This window comes from Thamnophis sirtalis, unplaced genomic scaffold, assembly GCF_051295495.1.
Source record: "Thamnophis sirtalis isolate CommonGarterSnake01/CBP01778 unplaced genomic scaffold, rThaSir2_p1.2 scaffold_11, whole genome shotgun sequence".
Lineage (NCBI taxonomy): Eukaryota > Metazoa > Chordata > Lepidosauria > Squamata > Natricidae > Thamnophis > Thamnophis sirtalis.
In genome coordinates this window covers 56049642-56068655 of record NW_028261391.1, presented here as the reverse complement: position 1 = coordinate 56068655, position 19014 = coordinate 56049642, and the positions used below count along the sequence as shown (strand labels likewise).

The window sequence follows — 19014 nt, the reverse complement described above, 5'->3', positions numbered from 1 at the left end:
ACAGGGAGAGATTAGTTTAGATAATAAAGTACTAAAGATTGAGCATTTATGAGCAGGAAGCTGGGAAGCAAAGTTCTGTTTTGTGCTGGTGGTGGAAGGAAGAAACAATGTTCAGATTATCTGCAAGAAATATTGGCGGGGTTTAACACATGAGAGAAAGGGTGATTAAGTTTCTCCCACTCCATTCAACAATCCAGCTAACAACTGCTGGCTAGGAGTTTCAGGAAGGAAAAATCCTCATGATTTCTCACTCTTAGCTATCATGATCATGACCAGTGGGAGAAAGAAAAACGGAGTTGTCTTTGTCATGGTTCCATGAATTGTAAGGAAGAGAGAAGGATTGTGAATTTAGTCCTCAACCTAAAATATGAAATAATTTTCCTTTCAGACACCCTTCTTGCCCTTGGGTTTCACTTACTTAAATGAATCCTGTCTGAATGAGCATTTCTGAGAAGAACCTAGCTCATCTTCTTCCAAGTGATTCTGAATAATACACAGATATGGATGTAAATATAGCCTGAAATAGGGTTTATATGCTGCTGTGCATACAAGCAGTCATCCACTTAAGAACAAAATGGGCATCAGAATTTCAGTTGCTAAGCAATGCAGTTGTTAAGTGAGCTATCATATGATGGGACCTGATTTTATAATCATTTTAAAGTACTTGTTAAGGAAAGAACTTTGGTCATTAAATGAATCTTGTTTCCCCAATTGATTTTGCTTGTTGGAAGCCAGTTGAAAATGTTGCAAATTATGATCACATGATGGCAAGATGCCACAACCGTTGCAAGTATGAGCCAGTTGCAAGCACCAAAATTGTGATTTCATGACTGCAGAGGTGGTGTAATGGTTGTAATTTTGAGGATGGGGAGGCCATTGTTAACTATCATTTTACAAATGGTCATAAGTCAACTGCTACCTGGTTTGCTATGTTTTTATATGCATGGCTTATTTTTATTAATATACAATATTAATTGTATATTATTGAGAGACCGCCTACTGCCAATTACCTCCACTAGGCCAATAAGATCCCATAGATTAGGCCTCCTCCGAATTCCATCAGCCGGTCAATGTCGACTGGCAACTACCCGGAGGAGAGCCTTCTCGGTGGCTGCTCCGACCCTCTGGAACGAACTCCCCATGGAGATTCGTACCCTCACCACCCTCCAGACCTTCCGTGTAGCCCTTAAAACCTGGCTGTCCCGACAGGCCTGGGGCTAAAGACTCCAACCCCACCTGAATAGTATGACTGTTGCACTTTTTAATGATGTATTGTCTTCATGTATGTAACTTGTTTTGTCCTTCCCTCCCCCTGAATTGTGAGCCGCCCTGAGTCCCCTCAGGGAAAAGGGCGGCATACAAATAAAGTAAATAAATAAATAAATAAACTATATTTTCTTCCTAGGTTAAATACAAAGAAGACTGGCAGAAAAGCAGGGGCCGCAACTTTGAAATGAAGTTAGATTCCAAGTCTTTGCTTGCGGCCAAAGCTTCAGGAGATCTTGCCAGTGAAGTAGGTTCTATATGTTTTTGAAGGATTTAGTCATAGTAAAAATCAGCATATTTTATATAAATGAAAACAAGTTGTTTTATAAATTCAGGGATATGATTTATTTCTGAAAATAATATACCATAAACTAGGATAGAATAATCTTTGCATTCTAGACACTTTCTGAATGAAACTTTGAAAATTAATTTTCAGAGCTTGAAATTAAACATGCATGCAGAAAAATATAGACAAAATCTTAATGGACCAAAACTAATTTTTAATTAATTTCAAAGTATTTCAGGCAACATTTAATTAATTACTTAGATTTAGTTAAAAAAAGGCTGTATTTAACTATCAATATTCTAAGCCCCTTTTACCCCCAGGTATATATTTTGGTTTTTTTAACTGTTGTTATAAAATTGTTGCCTATGTACCACCAGTTAGAAAGTACCTTAGAAAGAAAAATGTAAACTTCTGAGTTAAAAACCAGAAGAGATTTTTTAAAAATAGTTGCCTATCCTCTTTTCAGGTAAGGATTCAGGTAAGTAAAGAGCTCATTGTGTTTTTAAGGAAAAAATTCGCAGTATTAGATAATTATGTATATTATTCAGGCTTTGAAATGCTAGGAAGTTCATATTCTATAATTATTACTTATTTTCTCTATAAAGATTAAATACAAAGAAGAGTATGAGAAAATGAAAGGAAAAGCTTTGTCAACAAAAGATTCAAGACTTCTGCACTCTATGCAAGTAGCCAGAATAAATAGTGAGGTACGGTAAATGTCCTTTCATATCCACTTTTATTTTTTCTTTAGGAATTACAGAACCCACTGGTTACAGTAAAAAAATATTACTATTTCTTCTTATTAGACTTCTTTATTAAGCAAAACAATAGTGGTTAGGGTTAAAAGCTTAAACCCTGTAGCGATTGGAAACCAAATAGTAATAATGATTAAAATCATGTTTATTACATTAGGAATCAGGCTCACATAATTTATTTCCTATTCCCTTGTAATTTCCTTTCACTGACTCATCTGTTCAATCATTAGATATGTCAATCATGTTTAACTCTAAGCAGGGTTGGCAAAATGGATAGTTCAAACTCTTCATGATTATTATAAATGCAGATGTGCAATAATTGTGGTTTGGGAAGATCTCCTTATATTATAACTGATAATATAACTTATTTGCCAGAATTTCAGATTTTAGTTCAAAGAAACTTGCATTGAAACTTTGGTTCAAAATAAGTTATTAAGGCTATTTTTTTGTATAATATGCATTGAAATCATTGAATTTATGTCAATCTAAATCTGCATGAGATTGTATGTTTGTTTGGGTGAAATATGGCAGAACACTTTCAGATATTCTTCTTCTTCAGGTACTGATTCTTTGGTCTTTGCTTGACCCCTAGAAGAAATGGGATCATAGCACAGCCCCAACAAAAGATATGGGATGCTTGTGGTACTTTGAGCCACATTTGATATGCAGGTTAAAGTTCTTGCAAATGAAAACCAACATTTGCCTAATTTCTGCAGCCAAAGAATAAAGCATGAATTATTCCAAATGCAGTAACCAGCATAATGATTTGAAAACAATTCAGTTGTGTTGGTAAAAATTTTACATTTTACTATTTTACTAAATTTTACTACATTTTACTAAATTTCTGTTCCAACTTTCTTTGATAACATTGTGAAATGTAAAGAAAATTTCACAATGCTAGCAAAGAAAGCTGAAATTTAGACTTTCGACTCTTAGTCAGATAAGCAGTATCTTTATAGCAGTCTATAAAGTAGGATTGTGCAGAGATTTGAAGGAACTGAAAGTTCTTTTTAAAATCTAGTTATTGTTTGTTATGTGATAAAGGTAACTGCTAATTCAAGATTGGTGTTTCATCAATCTGTTTTAATTTTTGGTAATGCAATATGTTGATATTACTGCAGATTGCTTATAAAAAAGATTTTGAGAAGAATAAAGCACATTTCCATTTACCATTGGATATGATAAATCTGAAACATGCAAAGAAAGCCCAAGCTCTGGCTAGTGATGTTGACTATAGGAAGAAAATACATGAATATACAGCAGTTCCAGAAGATCTAAAGACACAGTGGGCCAAAAAGGCCTCTGGGCTACAAAGTGAGGTAGGATAAAAGGCATTTCATTATTTTTTAAAAAGAAAATGCTTATAAGAATAATAATGTTATTAGTATCTATTGGTTGTTGTTTGGTCTATTAAATCTGGGCTAAAAAAATCCAGATTATCAGTAGATGGAAAAATCTATTTTTTTGTCTGCCATTTGTTGGTCATTCAGAGTTTTATAGTTCAGATGGTACAGCTTGGCTCTTGTCATTTACAGACTACACCTTAAGACTGCAGACTAATCCACATGGAATTACATATGCACTGTAAACACAAACATGTATTTAATTTGACTTAAACTGTATTAAATTAGTTTATTCTCATAGAAGGATATTTTGTAGAGCTGAACTGTAGTAGTACCAACAGTAGTATCAAGAGTTTTATACAATTTTATACATTTATAAAGTTGTATATAAAACTTTATAAATTTATATTGTTGTTATAACATACATCTTTATTTGCATTTATTATTAGATTTATATCCTGGTTTTATTTTGTACATCCCAGGAGGGTATACATAATGGTCTTGTCTTCTAATTTGCCTATGACAGCTACCTTGTCTGAGCTGAGAAAGTGACTAAGGGAGGACTAGAAGTCTCCTAATTACTCTGGTTACACATAGGTGGGCAATTTAATATAGTTTAGTAATACCAGTCTACTTAAAACTTGTGAATTTTCTTTTCCTTTAGCTTCAATACAAAACCGACCTTCAGTGGATGAAAGGAGTTGGCTGGATAGCAGACCAAAGTATCAATATTGAACAAGCAAAAAAAGCAGGAGAACTCATCAGTGAAGTCAGTTTACTGATTTTACTCAAATGTTATACTGTTGAAGCTTTATAGAAAGTAAAAGCACTTATAAGTATGCTGATGGCAAGACTCACCGTGTTATGGCTTTTTGAACATGTAATTGACTGACTGTCAAACCATCAGCTGAGCTATATTAAATTAATAGCAACAATTTTTCTGCAAATGGAGAGGTTTGCAGAATTTAGCGTTTGGTTAAAATATTGAACCCACTGTTCTTGGTAGTATATGCTCCATCCTTTTCTTATTGACAAGGAACATCATGATGGACTGATAGATATGAAGCAGTATATAAGTCTAAATGTGATTGCTATTGTTATAAATAATAGGTGATTTGGAATCTCACCAGGAGAGGTATAATATGGTACAATTTTACCATTGTACCATATTATACCTCTCCTGGTGAGATTACCTATTATTATGCTCCGAACAGTTAGGAAAGGATTATTTTTTAAATGCCTTTTTAAGGCTTCTAAGGGTTGTAGATGATGGGCGATGAGAGCATTCAAGAGGACAGGTGTTGCAATGAAAGATGTTGCAATGAAAAGGGACAGGTGTTGCAATGAAAAAGGCATGTTTCCTAATTTGCATCAAGACACTGTTTAATAAAGGAACTAATATCTTGATCTGTCACTCTGTTTCACCCAGAATGAATGCAGCTATTTGCTGGCTTACTTTTCTCTAGACACGGCTGTAGAAAGAATGGACAGGAAGTGCTCTATTGAACTGTCTAAAAGACAAATAGTCAAAGCTGGGCCTTAGATAAGGCTCCTTAATCTTTAAATTAATGAAACTCCATTATTTAAAACTACCAAACATAAAACTGGAAAAGTGCATGAATACTGTTCAACTTACATTTCATCAACGGAGCTAGCTTTAATTTCCAGGTGATAGCAATGTTTTTAAAAAGAATCCTTGCAGTGCTATTGGGACCTAGACTGGAAATGAATGAAGGCATATCTGTTCAGTTTTAAAGTTGAACAAAAATGGTGAAATGTCTGAGTCATCTTAAAATGTTTTTTAATTAGAAAAAGTATCGACAGAGGGCTGATGCTCTAAAGTTCACAAGTGTTGCAGACAGTTCCCAGATCCAACATGCGAAGAAAAGCCAGGAATTGCAGAGTGATGTGAGTCTGCCTTTCATTTTCTTTCTCTATTGATTTGTTATTGTTAAAAACAAAAAATCAATGAAGACAAATTGATTGATGATTGGTTGATTTATTGTGTCACCAAGGCAGTATTAACTCTTATTGACATCAATAGTTTTTCTCTATTCTCTAACCTGATCCTTCTGGTTCTCTGACATTGCCATTGTAAACTGAGTCCATTCCACCTTGCTATTGCTGCTCCTCTTTTCTTTCTTTTATCTTTCCGAACCGAACTTTCCCAGAAAGCTAAGTATTTAGAAATACCAGCACTGAAAGATAGAAAGATTCAGCACTGAACATTTTTTATTACTTACATTGATTCATATGTAGTTCATCTATACTACTATAAGAGCCACAATAGCGCAGTGGTTGGAATGCAGTACTGCAGGCTACTTCTACTAATTACCGCCTGCCTGCAATTTGGCAGTTCAAATGTCACTAGGCTCAAGGTTGACTCAACCTTCCATCCTTTCAAGGTCGGTAAAAAGAGGACCCAGATTGTTGGGGGCAACATGCTGACTCTGTAAACCTCTTAAAGAGGGCTGTAAAGCAGTGTTTTTCAACCTTTTTTGTGCAAAGGCACACTTTTTTCATGAAAAAAATCACGAGGCACACCACCATTAAAAAATGTTAAAAAAAATTAACTCTGTGCCTATATTGACTATATATAAAGTGTTTTCCCCACGGCACACCTTACACTATGTCATGGCACACTAGTGTGCCACGGCACAGTGGTTGAAAAACACTGCTGTAAAGCACTGTGAAGCAGTATATAAGTCTAAGTGCTATTGCTGTCAAGCCTGAATTTGATTGAGGTATGGGATTATTTGAATCTTTGGGGATTCTTAAATGAATTCACTTTTACACAGTTTGAACTGAAGGGGGGAGGTCCGAGGAAGCCTTCAGACAAAACAATATAGCTAGCCAATGAGTCAAGTGCATTCTACTGGCTGGCTTATTGGAGAAGGAGGAGAGAATTCTCCAGGCAACCAGCTCTTATCTTGTTTGGCCAATGTGACAATTTGTTTTGGAACAATGAAAAACTATTACTTATATTGGGGTGGAAAGTGCAGAAACTTTCAGTAGTGGCTTTCCACCAGTGGTGCCAAGATGATGTATCTAAATAAATTTATTCTTTGAGGAAATGCAATGCCTCAGAGTTCGATTTGTGATGGGTGTATTACTTGGAACCTGACAATTGCTACTAATTAATGTTTAGCTTGTTTTAAGATTGATGTTTTTAGTATATGTATATTTATCTTTTATGATTGTAAACTGACCAGAGTTACCCTGCAGTAAGATGGGTAGTTGATAAATTTTATAAATAAATAAATAAATAAATAAATAAATAAATAAATAAATAAATAAATAAATAAATAAATAAATAAATAAATAAGCAAGCAAGCAAGCAAGCAAGCAAGCAAGCAAGCAAGCAAGCAAGGTGCTGGTTTACCATTGTTTTGGATATTGTGGTGATTAAGGCCATGTGGTAAACTACTGAGGAAAAACAACTTCTGCATATCTTTCCTCAGCAAGACTCTACTGTTTGTTGCTAAGGTTATGTGTCTGCCATCCACGATTGCTAAACAGAATTGTTGAGAGTTAGACTGCAAGTTTTATAAACTACTATTGATTGCATAGTTAGCAAGAGGTTTAGACTGGATTTGGCATTTTTATCCGCCTACTGAGACCTTCCCCAGCTCCTGGGACGGCAGATGATGTTTAATGGAGTTAACGGTATCATCACAAGATGTAATCTGTTAGAAGTAAAGTTGCCTTCTGCAATTGACTAATGTTGATTTTGTCAATGCTGATAGTGTTCAAGTGGTGCTCTAGGTGCACCCAAGGCATTTGTTATTATTGGTAATATCTTTGCTGCTATCTTTGTTTTATTTACCCCTATACTTCTATTTATAGGTCTTTGTATTTCATGATTTTCCCCCAGTTTTTTTTTCTTTTATTCTGCTGTCTCCAGGGACTGCAGTGTCCACTATCTAGGCTTATTTTCTTTTTCTTAAGAACAATTGTTAAATCAGTGATGGCAGGTGCTTGTCTGTTGAATTCTAAAGTGCCAAAGACTTAGTTTCTTCATTTTCTATGGAACGAGCTCCCCGTGGAGATTCGTACCCTCTCCACCGTCCAAGCCTTCCGCACAGCCTTGAAGAACTGGCTCGCCCGTCAGGCCTGGGGATAAGGACCGTTACCCCGCCCGAATATTGAATGCATGGTGTTGATTTTATTATATGTTGTCGTCTTAATGTTGTATTCCCCCTCCCTTGGTTTTCTGTGAGCCGCCCTGAGTCCCCTCAGGGAAAAGGGCGGCCTACAAATGTCAATAAAACCTAAACCTAAACCTAAACCTATTACTTTGTCTATTTTGTAGTCTTACCAGTTCTTGCTTGCAGGCAAAATAGGCGAAGTAATAGAAAATGAAGAAACTGAAGTGCTCTGGGATACTTTTTTTTATTATTCTGAAATCTTTCCATTATTTGGAAAATAGATATCATACTACTTTGCATTAGCATATTAGGGGAAAGCAGCCCATTCTGATGCAATATAATATGCAGAAGCTAGCATCAGCTGCAAACCAATTTTTCACACTGTGAATAAGAAATTGTTTCATTCTCTTATTGTAATGCTTCTACTGCTTACACAAATTGTTATCATAATGATATTATTGACAAACCCAATGCTTTACAAACTAGATTTTGGAGAAACAAAGCATATTCACGAATCATTATGACCTGTCCATGAATTTATGACTTCTTTATAAATGCTAGTCAACAGTTACATCATTGGCTTTTTAAGAGGATTGCAATCTGAACTTTCCTTTCCTTTCCTCTCCTCCCCTCCCCTCTCCCCTTCTTCCTTTCCTACTCTATAGGGAATTGGTGTATAAATGTATAGAAAAATGTATGGAAAATCTCCTGTTCATTATCCAACATTTCATGCTAGGGTATGAAAAAGTCTGTTCTGTCTACCTGAACCCCTGTAGCCTGTCAGCTAATGTCAACGCTACTGGGCTAAAGGTTGGACCTAGCAGAAGGCATGTTGATATATTTGTAACACCTTAGATATTTCTTGTTGTGCTTTATGCCTCTGGATGTAATGATTTGGTCTGCTTTTATGAACAGATTGCATACAAGTCAGCAAAAGAAGATTTTCTTCACAACTACACCATCAGCAAAGATGAGCCTCTATTCATACAGGCCAGAATAAATGCCGCAAATATTAGTGAGGTATGTTGAGATTTGAATGCCATTTTGGGTGGAGTTTGTGGAAAAAGCCTGAAAAATAGCTTATGTTTTAAATAATAGTAGAGAGTTGCTATGCTTGTGCAAGTTCTGAAACATTTCTACCAAAATACTTTAGAAAGGTGCACAAGCCATGTGGACAACTATACATTTCTATATAATATACATTTATATAAAATAAGAGTTCAACAATATCTCCCAAGAACTTTGTGAACTATAATTTAGTATGGATTCTGAGTCTCTGTTAGACAATATTATCTAGTTCCTGTCAGACAACTACTGTCTAGTATTCATTAAGAGTGACAAAGTCTCTTTACTGTTTTGGGTTCCAATTCCCAATTGCCCCATTCAGCATCACCAATGTCAGGAATAATGGAAGCTGAGATTTAAAGCATTTAGATTATCCCATTTGGGAAAAGCCACTGTAGAGCTTTTGAAGTTGAACACCTATGTTGCTAATATTGACACCTTTCATAAGGATCTTCTTAATTTTACCAATAGAGAAGCAAACAAGCTGGATTAACAATAGGAACTTGAAATGCATTTAAATAACTGGTAAAACAATACAAATCTTGACTCCTTTTGGAGGTATTGGGTGCTATTATGATGCCTGTGGCTCATGACAGCAAGCAAAATAATTGTGGTATTAACATATTTTTAGAAAATCTACAAGAGTAGCTGGGAGAGACAGAAAGAGAAAGGATTTGAACTTCATCTTGATGCTATACCATTCCTGACAGCCAAGGCAAAGAGAGACCTAGCAAGTGATGTGAGTATTGATTTAAAAATACTCTCCCTTAGGAATTATTAAAACTAGAATAAATGCATGCATCTTTGTTTAAGCATTTTGTCAATCAATAAATTATATCTGATAAACAAGAATCAGAATGCAGGACATGCCTTTATAAGAAGGGTTACCTGGATTTGATCTCACAGTTAATAATGAGTAGACTATTTTGTTATCTTTGCTGCCATAATCTATTATTTTTCTCAACAGATAAAATACAAGGAGAATTATGAGAAGACTAGAGGAAAGTTGATTGGAGTGCAAGATGTGAGCCAAGACTCACAAATGGCTCACTTGCTTCATGTATCCAAGTTGCAGAGTGACCTGGAATACAAAAAGGCATTTGAAGATGTAAAGAATCAATATCATGTGTCCATGGATATGGTAAATCTTGTCCATGCCAAGAAAGCTCAGGATTTGGCCACTGATAGAGGATATAAGACAATCATGCACCGCTATACAGCCTTGCCCACAGATATGAAGGTCGAATGGGCCAAGCAGGCTTATGGCTTGCAGAGTGATGTAAGTCCTGAAGTTCATTATTTTTATACAACCTTACACTCTTTTAGCCATTTGGGGTAATCATAAAGAATAACTTTGGATTGTTACTCTTTGGTAGATTTACTGATAACAACTATCACAGTCTGATTATACTAAGTTCACTGACTTAGTATAATCAGACTCTATCAAAGGATGGCTCTATCAAAGGGTCAGGAGCTTGCTAAATTATAATTTAATACAATATGTGATGCCAATATGGTAGAAGTTATAGTGCAATTTGGTGTGGCACAATTCCTCAGTTAGAACAAATGTACATTGTTTATCCTGGATGAAAAACAACTTCATGTATGGAACCCTGTAGGTTTTTAAAAATATAACTTTGTATAAATCTCTGGAAATGAGGATAGTATTGCAAACTGGATCTGGAAATGAAGATAGTATTGCAAACTATTCAGAGTGAGTGATTTTTCATAGTAATATAGTGTTTTCAAAACCAATAATATGCTTCTCATCCACTTCTATGTGATTGGAAAGTATACGTAATATTTTTGGATCAGTATTGGTGAGCATTATGAACAGATCAATAATGCAAAGGGGATAGCATATGTTATTTTTTTTCCAAGGTTGAGGGGGAGTGTGTACACAAGCATTTTTTTTTTAATCGGGCTAATTTGAATTTAAAGTTTATACTACAATTTTTTACTCTTTCCATCTTGGAATGGTAAGAAATTATACCACCTATTTCATCAAACATACCAGAGGATGGGCCTCTGTAATAGAGGCACATGTGTTTGCCTGATGATGAAGAGTTCACATATCTCTCTTTCACATAACAGGGTAGAATTAACATGGGTTATTAAATGGGTTATTTGCACTGGCCTTTGCCAGCTATACAAAAAAGGGATTAAAATAAGTCATTCCTGTATACACCTTCACTAACTGCCCCAAATCTTTCCTATGGCTGTAACTCAATTCACACTTACCTTGGAGCAAGGCTTATCATACTCATTTGTCTTATTTCAAGAAAAGGACAAAAGGTTTCTATGGGGAAATCTTTTGAACCAGCCCTGATTTTCATGACTGATACTTCGAGAATGTTGTCAGAAACCATTTAGTCATCAGTAAAAGGAAGTAAATAAATAAGTGCCTCCTTGACGCATTTTCTTTTAAACCTTATAGCAAAAAGGTTCACTGTCAGCACATTCACGGTCTCTTTTCTAAATCACCCCCCTCCTTTTCACATCTCTACCCACAGTTGCAAAGAAGTGGATAAAACAAAAGCAGGCTCTAATTTGGCTCAGTTGGTGTTCTGATGTGTGAGTTCTTTAGGTGGCATTTTTAATGTGTGAGCAGCCACAATGGAGCATTTTCATTTCCTTTTGTCAGAACCGATACAGAGCAGATCTGAACTGGATGAAAGGAGCCGGATGGATCGCCACTGGGTCATTAAATGTGAAGCAGGCTCAGAAGGCAGGAGAACTCATTAGCGAGGTGAGATTTCATGACAGCCGTAGCAATACCTGCCCCATAATGCATGTAAAATGTCAGTATAAAATTAAAATAATTCCATTGAAAGGGGGAGAAAAGAAAAAGGCTCTCAAAACCAGGCATTGTAGTCATAATTAGAAGGAAGCCAGATACCAAACAGAAAACAGTGGGAGTCCATATAGTCTTTCAAAAAGCAAAGGAGGTTTCAAGTGATATCATGAATAATAATGGCAATCAAACAATTGCTATCCCACCACCTTGCATTTTATTAATGAAGTGCATCAAGGCTTAACATGTATATTTATGACTCTAATATGACTAATATGTCTAATGCTCAAGCTCTCCCACTCACATACTTTTTCAGTACAAAACAAAACAAAACAAAATATAGATTATAAATGCTTCTGAAAACCATCCACAAACAAAATATTCTGAATTCTTGAATATGCATTCTTTGCAAGTATGTTAAAAGGATTTAAGGATTCATAAGTACTTTTGTGCAGTCACACTAAAGATGGTATGATGACAGGCATGGTCATTTATAGCAGAAGTACATTTAGTCACAGATTTTCTAGTAGAGTTTTAATGTTGCTAAAACTGTTCGACCAGAGAGTACAAAACAAAACAAAATATTTATGCTTTTACAATGTTGTTTTAAGCAAGCAATATTCAGACACTTGGTATAATTATTTTGCAGCCTTAATATTTTCACCATTGAAATTGCAGTGCTTTGGAAGCTGTGATTTTTTTACCAACTATGTTTCACTTTTGCTTGTAATTATAATTTGAAGGAATGTCTTTGTTTTTCCCCCCTAGCAAACATAAGAGTCTTTTACGTAATTGTTATGAACTCTATTTTTATATGTACGAGGATATTTTTAGTTTTTGAAGCAAGTGTCTACCTTTTTAAAATATATATATATATATATATATATATATATATATATATATATATTTATAACAGTTAAATTGGCGATCCAATTATTTTCACTTGTGGGAATAGCACAATAAAGATGCACTGTAAGTGATGTTAATGTAAATGTCACAATCCAGTGTCCTTGAAATGAAAGATCTGTATACAAATAAAGGAAAAACATATGATCAAATATCATATATTTTTTTGTAACATAAGTAATAAGATAAGGTTTCAAAAATGCCTCTTTGACTTGGCTTCAATTTTTATTATTTGTGTTCATGACTCAAATCATCAGATTTCAAATAATGCACAAAATACTATTGTAGCATTATATTCAAATAGCTGTTTTACTTTAAGGGCTTACCAATATAGAATGCTAGTTTGTATTTCAGACTTCAGGGGAATGCTTGAAGGTTTTTTTCATAGGATTCTGGGCATTTTATTACACATAATCCTCTTGAAATGTTTTCCTTAAATTTTAAGTGGAAATGCTGTATGATCACACTAGTAAAAATTAGTTTTAAATGGAAACTAATTTTAATCTGAAAGTTCTTAGTTGATAAGCATGAAAAAATAGGAATAATAATTATGTTTACACATTCACTCTAATCTCAAGCAACCTATGGTTTTTTAAAATTTCAAATAGCATGAAAGAGCAGCACAAAATTCACTGCTTTTATCTTTTTTTTTTTTTTTGCTCAACAGAAGAAATACCGTCAGCACCCATGTGCTTTGAAGTTTACCAGTATTAAAGACACTCCTGAGATGATCCAGGCTAGAATTAGTTATAACCAGGCTGTGGATGTAAGTTGTAATGTATATACATTATGATTATAAAAGTGGTAGCTCTTTGAATGATCTGATTGAAGCACTAGTTTTCTCTGTCATTGACCTCATTTTCAGGAACTGAGAAACTTGTGTTAATGGAAACCTACCATTCTTCTAAAAGGCCTAGCAGAACACTTATATAAAGGCAGATAAATTTGTAACCCTGTCCTGAGTCATACACTTCGGTACATTAAACATATGTTTATAATTTACAACCATATCAGCATCATATTTGTAAAATTTATTTTTTCTCTCCTCAGGAAACATTTTAAATATGAATTTCTCTTTCTCTCACTGAAACAACTATTAGCAATTCTCTCTCTCTTTTTTACAATAAATTAGTAATACAAATCATTTCAATCTAATATAGCCATATACATCATCTACAGCAGATCCTTTCTAAAGTATTAGGTAATTCTTTGATGGATACACAATTACATGAGATGAAAAATTATTTATGTTGTTGTATTTCAAATTTAAATACAGCTATCCATTTAGAAATAATCCCAATATAATGTAAAATAAAACAATAAGCAAATTAAATCATAAGTGCACAGTGAGATCTAAAACCTGGGAAAATAATTATTACCTCACAGTGAAAAAATACAGTAGGTACCAGTTTAGCATTATTGGGAAGAGGCATTTTCCTAAGTTATCACCACTGACTCAGGATAACATGTATGGTATGCTGATAAATAAATAAGCCTGGGAAGCATTCCATATTCATATTCAAGAGTTAAAATAATTATCTTACTCAGGGCTTATAAATGAATAAATCTGCCATCAAGGATTTCAAAACTCAGAAAACAGCAGGAGATAATTCCGTCTTCCAGAGCACGCTGTCCTGGAAGTGCTGTGTTTTAGAAAAAAATTTCTAGCATGAGACAGCAGCATATCGATACTCCCCTTTCACACTGAATTGAGATAATGGGGTGCTGGTCTTGACAGAAGCTAATTAATATGGTCATATTTAAATTAAAAAAAAACATTTGCTGCTGTTGTGAATCATCACTTTATAAACTTTACTATATGATAAGTAAAAAGTAGTCTGGCTGTATACCGAGGAAGGAATTCACAGTTTGTCAAAAAGGTTTTAGTGACACAACTAGAAATACAGTAGCTGAGAAGAAGGCTGCTCCAGACTCTAGATGCCACAACCAAAACTGAGATTTTTAAATCTCCAGTTAATAAAGATAGTCGCAAGAAAATCTTAACTTAATGAATTCTTATATTGGCTATAGTTCTTGAATTAATTTGATAAGGATTGATTTGGGGGAGGGTGGTTGGTTTTACTATGTACAAAAACATGTAATGGTGCCCTACAAAGTATTTTCTGAATTTTGCAGAGGCTTTATAAAGAACATGGAGAGAATGTCAAACATAATTATACCCAAATAGCAGAACTTCCTGAGATCTCTCAAGCTAAACAAAATGCTTTGAATATCAGTGAGGTAAGATTTTTAGGATATATCTTGACCTTCTATAGATTAACTATAGCTTTGTAAAATGTATTTTTCTCACTTTCGTTCTTGAGGATAGACAGTAAGTAAGGGTTACAAGATTAGTCTTATGTATTTGCATTTTTGCTGTTCTTCTCATTTTTAATAATGGCAACATTGCCACATTATTGGTCTGTTTGGCTTTCTGAAAAGAAGATTCCAAGATGCCACAGAAGAGCCAAGACTGAACTGAAATGAAGTTTGGAGTTCTTATGACTGGTACTCAATTGTGGCAATTAATATTCCACAATCTCCTTAAATTAAGGTGACCAGATTTTCAGATTGGTAAAGAGGGACACCATTGACCGGGGGGGGGGGGGGCTTGATTAAAAAAATTATATTTTGTCAAAAGGTCACCCCAGGACACTGAAACCAGCATAAATACTAATCTGTTGCCAAACAAAATTTTGATCACGTGACCATGAGGATGCTGCAACGATCGCTAAGTGTGAAAAATGGTCGCAACCATTGACTTATAAATAGACTAATGTTCTGAAAACCTGACCTAAATTACTATATATTTTAAATAGCTGTAAAGCTATGCTGAAAAAGTTGTTCTCAAGGTATTGTGATAAATTCATTAAAAAGAAGAGAATTCTTCATGAACTTAAGGAGAAATGAGAGTATTGGATAGTAAATGGGCAAATAAAATTACCAATCAAAGAGAATATTTGCACCTCAGGGTTGAAATGAGATGTTCTCTCCTACTCTTTCTTCTTCCTCTCTTCTCTCTTTGTCTCTCTCATCCTCTTTCTCTTTGTCTCTCTTCTCTTTCTCCTTCTTTTCCATTCTTCCTTCACTTATTCTTTCTTTCTCCCTTCTCTCTCCTCTTTGTCTCTTTCTGTCTCTCATCCTCTTTTTCTTTGTCTCTCTTCTCTTTCTCTCTCCTTCTTTTCCATTCTTCTGTCACTTTCTCTCTCCTTCTCCCTTCTCTCTCCTCTTTGTCTCTTTCTCTCACCTTCTTTCTCTTTGTCTCTCTTCTCTTTCTCCTCCTTTTCCATTCTTCTATCACTTTCTCTCTCCTTCTCCCTTCTCTCTCCTCTTTGTCTCTTTCTCTCTCTCTCTTACCCTCTTTCTCTTTTTCTTTCTTTCTCTCTCCTTCTTTCCCACTCTTCTATCACTTTCTCTCTCCTTCTCTGTCTCTTTCTGTCTCTCTCCCCTCTTTTTCCTTCCTCTCTCCCACTCTTTTATCACTTTCTCTCTACCACCCAACCTGTCCCCATACTTATCTTCGACTGATCATGTTTGCAATAATTTACCTTTTCTAAATAGGCGCAGTTCCCTTACCGGATCCCTCACTCAATCAAACACACAAAGACACACACACACACACACAAAACCATTTTTCTCCAAACTTTGGTCACAGCATGGTTCTGACTTTGGCTGGTGGGAACAGCTTTCCCCTTTCCCCATCCAGTTTGGCAGCGAGTCTAGTCTAGCGGAGAGCTGTCCCCATCCCCGGTGACTGGGGCGGAGTGGGGGTAGCGAGAAGGCAGGCCCGGCTCTTCTTGGCTTCTGCCTCTCCTTGCAGCATACAACCCCATGATCTCCGGTCTCTCTTAAGATATGAAAACTAAGCCCGGTGCCTGATACAGACGTCACAAGGGAAACGGCCAATAGGAACAGCTCGTGGTCACAGATCAAAAGAGGAGATCGCGACGGAGAAAGAGCATCCATTAGCGCTGCTCTCCCTCCCTTCCATACTTCTGCGCATCTCGAGACCACCGCGTAAACAGAATTTGCCCGAAGTTTTTCCCGTGGACAATGAGCTCTCCCTCAGACCTTTTACGCACGCGAAAGATTAAAAAGCTAAATTTACTGCCACACATGACTGGAACGCCTGCAAAGAAAGAAGGGGAATGCGGGCAAATGTGTGAAGTAGAAAGAGCAAAAACCAACCTGTCCTTGCGCCATTCTGATGATACAGCCAAATAAGTTCTAACTAGGTTACGCAGCCCATGCGAGTGGCAGCGGATGGGCGGGGGAACGAATGAGCGGCTCACTCGCTCCCTGCCCATCCACCCGCTCACACGCTACAGTACCCAGCCCATGCGAGCGGCAGCGGATGGGCGGGGGAATGAATGAGCGACTCACTCGTTCCCCGCTCATCCGCCCGCTCACACGCTACAGTACCCAGCCCATGCGAGCGGCAGCGGATGGGCAGGGGAACGAATGAGTGGCTCACTTGTTCCCTGCCCATCCGCCCGCTCACACGCTACAGTACCCAGCCCATGCGAGTGGCAGCGGATGGGCGGGGGAGCGAGCGAGCTGCGAGCGCCAAAATAAAGCGGTTTTTTTTAGAACGGCCCGGGACGCAGGAAAAATTATGAAAAGGTGTGCCTATCCCGCCAGATGCGGGACGTCTGGTCACCCTACCTTAAATCAAAGGGTAGAAGTTATAAAATTTGCAACCAAGTTATTTGTGGGGTAGTAGCATTATGTAGTAGCAAGGAATCATTCAATTGTAGTTACTTTTATAGGTTCAGCACATTTATCCTATCATCTTGAGGGTAGCCACCATTGCTTTTGTTCAAAATGCCTCAGATGCAGTTTGCTTTGCAACAAAAATGGCCCCAATGTAATTTTCTATAACGCTTGGATGCCATTTATTCTCCACAATAGAATTTGCTACATCTGGGGCATTTTAATTGATTTGATTTCTTCTTGTTAGTGCTATTATCATGGACACCTTTTATGATACCTGCAGATAAAAGAGAAGCTACTGTAAACTGCTTAGAAAGGGTTGGAAAGCACTGTGAAACAGTATATACCATGTTTTTTGGACTATAAGACACACCAGAGTATAAGATGCATCACAATTTTGAAAAGGTAAATTAAAAAAAAAAAGTTTTTGCCCTCCCCTTCCCCCAGGAAGACTCTGCAGGGCTCCCAAATCCTCTGTAAAAACGGGGCATGCAGAGAGTTTGGGAGGCCTGCAAAGTGCTCCTGGGGGCCAGGGAGGACAAAAACACAACACATGAGGGGGGGGGTGTTGGGAGGCAAAAAATCGTGCGTCTTATACTATGGAAAATACAGTAAGTCTAAGTGCTATTTCTACTGCCAATACTAAAATAAAAATTAGTTGAGCTAGGCAAAATAGTTTTGCTTTCCCTAGAGAAGGACCACTTCAGACACATTGGACTAAATCTAGATTAACCTTTTTCAAATTAATCATAGTTCTAATTTGAAACAGTGGGTCCAACTGACAGCTATTCAAGAAGAGCCATGGTGGCGCAGTGGTTAGTACTGCAGGCTAACTCTGGCTACTGCCAGGAGTTCGATCTTGATAGGGCTCAAGGTTGATTCAGCCTTTCATCCTCCTGAGGTCGATAAAATGAGGATCCAGATTGTTGGTGGCAATATGTTGACTCTGTAAACTGCTCAGAGAGGGCTGTAAAGCATTATGAAGCTATATATACATCTAAATGCTATTGCTATTCTATTGCCCAGGCAAAAAAATCAAAACTGAATGCTAATATTACCTTTATCAGTAACAGATTACAGTAACAGAATCTCCGTTCTCCCTTCAATTGCCTTTACTTTCCAGAGAACTATGAGTGTCCCTTCTGAAATATTTGCTCCACCCTCATTTCTTTTTGGCTGAGAAAGCCTTTCTTTGACTGTTGTCTAGGCTTTTGTCCTCTTCCTCCTCCTGTTTCCCAAGGTCATTCTGACATCCATTACTCCAACTGAAGCAGATTTCAAGATTCTGTTGGAAGTCAACACAGCATCACATTTGAACTAACAACGTACAATACTGACTTAGTAGAGACGCCTATTTCATTAGAAACAAGTTAATTTATATTGAACTACACATTCTAGGTATAGGTGCTTGTTCTTTGTAGGGAAGAATATACTTTGAGTGTCACTAAATGGATGTTGGTCTTACTTTTTATTTCCAAACAGACCCACTACAAAGAATCCTGGAATAAAATGCAACATGGTGGTTATAAATTAAAACTGGATGCCATTCCTTTCCAAACAGCAAAGGCTTCTAATCAAATTATAAGTGATGTAAGTTGATTTAGAAACAATGGCAAAGAAATAATTGTAAGGGCATTTTGTTTAGACATTGGAAAAGGACAATGGAAGAAAGCAAAAACCTTTGGAGTATAAAGAATTTCAAATTATTTCCACAAATTTTATGTGCAAATTAAATATT

At 36.3% G+C, this 19014-nt stretch overlaps 1 protein-coding gene across 1 annotated transcript in view; it reads left to right on the top strand.

Annotated features, from left to right (window-relative positions):
• Positions 1-19014, top strand: part of NRAP (nebulin related anchoring protein) — a 64133-nt gene that overhangs the window by 24559 nt on the left and 20560 nt on the right. Inside the window, exons 17-28 of the mRNA XM_087725839.1 lie at positions 1406-1513; positions 2158-2259; positions 3429-3626; positions 4315-4419; positions 5460-5558; positions 8714-8818; positions 9495-9602; positions 9831-10142; positions 11508-11612; positions 13231-13329; positions 14700-14804; positions 18759-18866. Coding sequence (XP_087581965.1) covers positions 1406-1513; positions 2158-2259; positions 3429-3626; positions 4315-4419; positions 5460-5558; positions 8714-8818; positions 9495-9602; positions 9831-10142; positions 11508-11612; positions 13231-13329; positions 14700-14804; positions 18759-18866 — 1554 coding nt within the window. The remainder of the gene's footprint in view (positions 1-1405; positions 1514-2157; positions 2260-3428; positions 3627-4314; positions 4420-5459; positions 5559-8713; positions 8819-9494; positions 9603-9830; positions 10143-11507; positions 11613-13230; positions 13330-14699; positions 14805-18758; positions 18867-19014) is intronic.